This window comes from Temnothorax curvispinosus, unplaced genomic scaffold (genome assembly GCF_003070985.1).
Source record: "Temnothorax curvispinosus isolate PA1 unplaced genomic scaffold, ASM307098v1 QBEX01000271.1, whole genome shotgun sequence".
Lineage (NCBI taxonomy): Eukaryota > Metazoa > Arthropoda > Insecta > Hymenoptera > Formicidae > Temnothorax > Temnothorax curvispinosus.
Genome location: NW_020210051.1, coordinates 208 through 7,107, shown reverse-complemented (window position 1 = coordinate 7,107; position 6,900 = coordinate 208). Strand labels below are relative to the sequence as shown.

Here is a 6,900-nt window from a genome sequence, read left to right as displayed (position 1 = left end):
TATTATTTATTCTGTATTTATTAGTTAATTTAATGTGCATGCAAGAAAATATATTTATTGTCAGTCAAATGAGAATGTATCCAGGAATACACTTTATATAAATCAATGCAAAAGAGCAATATATATAATATATATTGTTTTTTAAAAGTTTTTTAATTTATTAACGAAGTAAGTACATTTGCATTAAATTATTAAAATTAATAAATGTTGGAAATGCCTATTAATATGCTTGTCTAGTGAATTTTTGTATGCCTTAATTTGTACACTACGATATAATTTTCATTGTGATAAGCATACAATGACAAAATATTGTGTGATATGAATAAATAAGACTCTTATAATATTATCTTATATAAAATACTATTAGTTTACAATTTCGTTGTTACATTGAGGAACATATTTTGCAGATGTAATATAAGACCTCCAAGTAGAATGTCATTTCAATGGATAAACATTTCCACGAGATTATCCTCTTCGTCATCTTCGTCATCGTCATCGGATTCATCAGATTCATCTGATTCCGATTCTGATACTGAAAAGACAAAACCCGAGACAACGAATGTTCAAAGCGCAAGTCCTGCAAGTGCAACATCAGATAAAAAATATGATTTGGAAAGCTTCTTGAATAACATGATACAAGTAAATCATGATTTTTTTTTGTTTACTCCAAGTTTCATTAAATTCAGAATTAAAATAACATCCCATGTTTTAAAATAATTTTCTTTAAAGTATTGCATTTACAAACCACTGATTAAATTCAGTATTTAAATAATAGTTATGTTAGTAAAATGTTGATATATCTAAAAGTAATATAACAAGATATTTTTCGGAGAAAATGTAAGCTAATGTAATTTTAATGAAATATCTGTTATTGTTCTTAGGCAAAAAAGCTGCAGAAAACCGTTGATGTTGCCTTACAGCCTAAAAAGAAGTCAGAGGATAAATCGAATAATGACAAACATTTGCCTTTTGGTAACTTAGTGCAATGATCATTTCAGTTTTGTGAAAGTTCAAGCCTTTCTCAATATATTAAATTATATTATTTTTTTTGTAGAAAAGAAAATAGTAAAAGCAGCAAAAAATGTAGCCGAGACGCTTGGTGGGGATAAAACAAAAACTACGTCAGACTTGCTTGAGAAAGTTCTTGCAACTAGAGTAGAAGCATTGAGAGCAGAACAGGCAAGAATGTATGTAGATTGTCATGTATATTACTAAATACGACAAATTGTACATATATATAGTAATATATTTCTGTGTTACTTGATGTTTTCTTGAAATATTTTTACAATATAATTTTATTCGTTTAACAGTAAAGGTCAGAAGAATGCTAAATTCAAACAATCGCCAGAAGACAACGTACAAGAAAATTCCCAAGACCAACATTTGGAAAAGAAATCTATAATACAAACCCTATTGGACGAATATAATAAACAACCAGTGAAAGTAGTTGAGAATAGTATATCGAGAAAATTACTAAATGACGTTAAAGCATCTAAACAGTTACAAGATACTGATAGAGGATCTCGTGTCAGGTATTACAAGAAATATAATGTTAATTATTATATAAGAGATTAAATTTTTAGACAATCCCATAATCAGATATAATATTATTATATTGTAATACGATATATTTAGATATTCATGTTTTCATGATGTACTAAACACCTAATTTTTAATTATTTATGTATAGTAGACTTAAAGATGTCAATCTTTGGAATGGGAATCCTAGTAAAATTTTTGAAAACATGAATGCCGCTGCGCCAAACATACCGGAATTGAAAACGTGGGCGGCATTAGAACAAAGAGAGTTAAAAGCACTGACGACTTATCCACCTGCCAATGTTTTTCAAGAACTGATTCTTTGGACGGAGCAAGGCAAATTATGGAAATTCCCTATTGACAATGAGCAAGGTTTCTATATAATGTGCTATATATAACGTTTTTCTTGTGAAAAAAACTTAGTTTAATAATTTCTATATATTTCAGGAATGGAAGAAGAGCAGAGTGTTCACTTCTCGGAACACGTCTTTATGGAACGTTATTTGAAGGGATGGTGTCCTAAATCGGGACCAATACGTCATTTTATGGAGTTGGTGTGCGTTGGACTGTCAAAGAATCCATACATGACTGTTCAAGAAAAAGTGCGACATATGATGTGGTACAAAGAATATTTTGAATCTAAACAAGACCTCTTACAAGAAATAGGAGCAATTCAAGAACCATTTCCTGATAAAGTAAAAGAGATTACAGAATAAATTATACTAACGAACATAATTTTGATGTATTTTTTATTAGTAAATAAATTCTTAAACCCATGTGCAAGTATATTAAAAAATATATATATATACATATAATTTATAGTTAGCTTAAGTCAAGAGTAATTTATTAAATTTCTAAGTGTTATAATTATTTAGATGTGATACTAATATCTTTATTATGTACAGTACATACAATTTTATTATCCTTAGATACCAAAAAGTTGAGCTATACAGATTATGTTAGATAGGGATCTTTGTAATCTTCAATTAATAAGTTCTTATCCTTAGATAATTTAATTTGTACACCATCGGCTGCAGGAGCCATTGATAATATCACAATTCTATTTACAACTAGCAGCTCAGGATTATCCACGCTTTGATGTAAAACTATATCGATTTCATCTCCTACGTCCACCTGTCACCACAATTATTTCATGTGTAGTAAGTTACGTAAGATACAAAAATAACGATAATCTCTTATCAAGATTTTCAAGAGATTATCTCAGCTTTATTGCAAAAATAATAAATTTACCTCTTTAGATTTTTTGAACACTTTGTTTCCATTTATGCGAAACTTGCTCGCATAAAATGCCTCCTCGATTTTACTAAAAACAAGAATATGAAATAAATAAGACTTGACCATTATAAATTGAAATGCAACGTTGTGCGCAAGAGTATCAGCCAAGATAAAATTAGACATACCTGCGAGTCATTCCAAATCCAACTTTGCAAATAGTATCTACTCGTAAGGAAGCTACTTTTATTTTGGCCACTTTCGAACCTACAGGGGCTTCTTCCTCGTCGTCTTCCTCCCTCTCCTCGTCAGAATCTTCATCCCTGTCTTTTTTCTGCAATATATTTCCAAAAATAATACATTTATCTGTGCTCGAAAGCTTCTCGAAAGAATAAACAAGCACAAAGGCGAAGAAAGAAACTATAGATAAACTATATTAATCAAAGACAAGGAACTAAATGGAGTTAAGAAGTTAAATATATTATATTAATTACCTTATCAGCAGCTTTTTTCCTGCTGGACTTGAATCTCTTTGCTACATATAAGTTACAATGATTTTGTACACTGCGTGGCCTTGCATCCTTGCGTAACGAGAGATCCAATCGTAAAGGATCTCGTGAGTAACAAAGCGTGCGCGCATTGCTGTATACCGATCTCCTAATAATATTAACTGTCACTCTGGATAACATAGCGATTCACTTGATTATAATTCGGACTATCTGTTTATTGGTTAGATAACCTCTCTTAACGGTGCGATCGCGTATAATCGGTATAATTATATCGAGTTCTCTTTCATGTAGTATTTATTTAACGTGGAACACGAGCTTCTCAGCCATGAAAGGCTTAACAGCTCCCTTAATTATCTCGATTATTAATAATTAAATAAAGAGACGTATCAGGCTATCTTGCTAATAGCTGAACCAGACAGCTTTAACGTAGCCACGTTTATTTTCCGACACCGCCGATAAAACATCATTGCGCGTCCGCGCCACATTTGCAAATGTAGTGGTGTTAATTGTTATATGTATAGAGATTAAATAATAAAAAAATTGTTAGGTTTTTATAGTTAACATCTATATTTAAAAAAAGAATATAACAAACATATATGCATTTGACAAGCGTAGTGTCCGCGTAGATTCGACTTCGACATTCGCACACATTGACGATTTATAAATTAAAAAGTATATATTTCGCAAGTATATATTTTTCATGTCATTTATTGCTAGAATAAGAAAAATGCATGAACGCGAATATAGGAACGGGACGCGCAGTGATGCCGCTCTTGTCGAACGTGAAGTTGGCCGAGCGGGAGACGATTCGAAGTGCCTCCGCCATATTGATGACGTTCTCCTGCGTAGTGCGTTCATTTCCGGAACACGGCGGGCACGGTACGGATCGGCTCCGGCTCCGGGACGAGTCGGTGTCGGCGTCACGAGTCATTTAATTATTGTAAGAGTAACTTTCATTAATCTTGCATGCGTGGTTTACTGCGGTATTAATCGCGTACTATCGATTCAACGCTCGGGTACTAGTGATTGGTAAAAATACATATTTCGCGATACTTGTTCGGTCGAAGGCGCGTCGCGCGGACAAGTGACGATTGCATTTTCCAATGTCGCGAATAGGTATGCGCGGATATCTGTTAAAAATATTAGTACATCTATTCGCTAGAATGCAAAAAAAACGATCGTGATCATAAGCGAGCGTATAGTATTCGGTTTTCGAAATTCGGAAAATTCGTGATCGCGAAGTTGTGAGAGCGGGGCGAGTAGCGACGCGAGCGACGCCGTGGCACCCTTGGCTCGGTTTGGCGCGAGAAGTTTCACGCACGGGGGATGACGCGTCTCCGCCATATTGATGACGTCATTGACGTCAGACGTTCTCCTTTATTTCCAGATCGCAACGGACGCGGGAAGGACCGACTCCGGAACGAGTGCAGGCGTCGCGGGAGTTGTTTAATTGGGTAAGAGTAAGCATTATTAATCTTGCATGAATCATTTAACGCAGCACCTATCGCGTAGTATCGATTCAGCGCTCGGATGTAACGTGTAACGATATTTCTCAAAAATAAGTATTTCGCGGTACTTGTTCGGTCGCAGGCGCGTCTCACGGACAATCGCGAATGATCGTATTTTCCATCTGTCGCGAATATCGCGAATATTTACCAAGAGCAGAGACGATCGAAGCGCCTCCGCTATGTTGCTCATGTTAATTACGCACGCTACTTTTTCATTTTCAGATCGCGACAGGGCACGAGCCGCACGAGACAAGGATCGGCTGCGGAACGAGTGGCGTCGCGAGAGTTGTTTAATTGGTAAGTGTAACCTTTATTAATCTATGCACGCATTATTTACTGCAGTATTTATCGAGTAGTATCGATTCAGTGCTCGGCCGCGGGTGTAGATATATTTCTAAAAAATACGTATTTCGCGATACTTGTTCGGCTGAAGGCGCGTCACGCGGATAATCGCGAAAATGACATCGCGACGTTTTCGGTGCGAAAAGTTGAGCGCGCGGGAGACGAAGTGCCTTTGCCATATGTTAATTACGCTCCCCTTTCATTTCTAGATCGCGACGGGCGCTAGACGGATCGGCTGTGGAACGAGTGGCGTCGCGACTTATTTAATTGGTAAGTAGTTATGCTTAGAATATTGCACATAAATATTGCACTAAGAAAAATATTTAGATCCAAAAAAATATTTATCTAGATTGCTATTTATTTAGATTAAATTAATTTATATGATCTCACATCACATTACTTTGTTTTATTTGTTATAAACCAATTTTTCAATTATTAGATGGATAAGCTATAAAGCATTATGTATAAATTGGCGCTTTATAAACATTAATATAATATCATGATATATATGTAGTAAATACAATATACTGCGTTATTGAAATACATATTTCTTGTTTTTATAAGATAATACTTTTATTTTATATACACATATTCGAAAAAATATTTACAGATATACATGTAGCTTGATTGCACTAATTTATAAAATATTTAATCTCGGACGAATATTTGGGGAAAAAATTAAAGCAAACACATGCCTCTCTAATGCATTTAATAACTTATTATTCCCTACCTAAAGATACTTCTTTATTTCTATTTTGTATATATAAATATCCTGTATTAATTTTTTGGGGGAAAAAGAAATTTGTAAAAAAGCTTTATATTTTTAAAATGCTAATATTTTGTTCTTAATACGATTTTAATTTTTCTTATACCTTCTTCATCATTTCAGCAATGTAACCAATAAGAATTAACTGTTTGTATTAATCTGAATAACGAATAAAATGTTCAATGCGCGTGATAATTATTTAATCGATTCGATAATTTTTATGTTACAGAAAATATCAACGCGGGAAGAAGCATCAGCTTCGCATCGAGGGAACACGAGTGTCGCATCGAGGGAGCTGATAATCCGAGAGGATACCCTGAGAGGAGGAGCAGGCCTGGGAGAGGCATCGAGCACCAGCGGAACAACTTTTCGGTAAATATTATTTATTTGTGTAAAAGCAACTTTTTTTCTGTTTATTCTTGAATCGCTTTATTTCACAATAATTTAGAAATAATAATTAGAAAGAAAGTGGTAATTTGAAGTTTTATAAAAGCTCATTATTGTAAAGATCATTTTTGGAAAATAATTATTTAAATAAATATCTAATTGAATGATAAATAAAAGATTTGATGCCATAGAAATTTGTTTTAAAACATTAGGTTTTTTGAACATCATCTTAATGTGAATTTTATGTTTGTATATTACAGATTCAACTTAGCTACGTGGCAGATATTCCGCTGTTGCGCATCGGGGTTGGTGAGTAATGAATTAACATATGTTTTGAAGTAACGGATGTGTGGCAACTTATAAAATATATACCGCGAAAAATGTATACTATACATAAATGTATACCTTAAATGTATACTACATATCTAGATAAACGTATGCAATTTGATAATAACATAAGTTTATAGCATTCCATACATCTGTTGCCTTAAAATAAATAAGTTAAAACAGATTAAGATAAGTTTAATCTTGGGTGTCTTTTTATTATTATATTTATATATTGATTAATTTAGGGTATGTATACGAGAATGTAGATACTCGTATGCACACACTGTGT

At 33.5% G+C, this 6,900-nt stretch overlaps 2 protein-coding genes and 1 long non-coding RNA gene across 3 annotated transcripts; 2 read left to right on the top strand and 1 right to left on the bottom strand.

Moving 5' to 3' along the window:
• The first annotated feature begins 161 nt into the window (after positions 1 to 161).
• LOC112452213 (28S ribosomal protein S31, mitochondrial) lies at positions 162 to 2,274 on the top strand. The gene is made up of 7 exons (XM_025012327.1): positions 162 to 168; positions 408 to 639; positions 882 to 972; positions 1,055 to 1,187; positions 1,311 to 1,532; positions 1,691 to 1,911; positions 1,987 to 2,274. Exons 2-7 carry the CDS (start codon positions 433 to 435, stop codon positions 2,253 to 2,255), a joined length of 1,143 nt encoding a protein of 380 aa, XP_024868095.1. The 5' UTR covers positions 162 to 168; positions 408 to 432; the 3' UTR covers positions 2,256 to 2,274.
• Positions 2,275 to 2,409: 135 nt separating this feature from the next.
• On the bottom strand, positions 2,410 to 3,830 carry LOC112452220 (uncharacterized protein C6orf203 homolog). Its single transcript, XM_025012337.1, has 4 exons — positions 3,267 to 3,830; positions 2,961 to 3,106; positions 2,791 to 2,863; positions 2,410 to 2,673 (listed from the first exon to the last, which is right to left on the bottom strand). Exons 1-4 carry the CDS (start codon positions 3,459 to 3,461, stop codon positions 2,494 to 2,496), a joined length of 594 nt encoding a protein of 197 aa, XP_024868105.1. The 5' UTR covers positions 3,462 to 3,830; the 3' UTR covers positions 2,410 to 2,493.
• An 827-nt stretch (positions 3,831 to 4,657) lies between these two features.
• Positions 4,658 to 5,423, top strand: LOC112452207. The gene is made up of 3 exons (XR_003040467.1): positions 4,658 to 4,735; positions 5,012 to 5,086; positions 5,341 to 5,423. It is a non-coding gene; the product is annotated as an uncharacterized LOC112452207 (long non-coding RNA).
• The last annotated feature ends 1,477 nt before the right edge of the window (positions 5,424 to 6,900 follow it).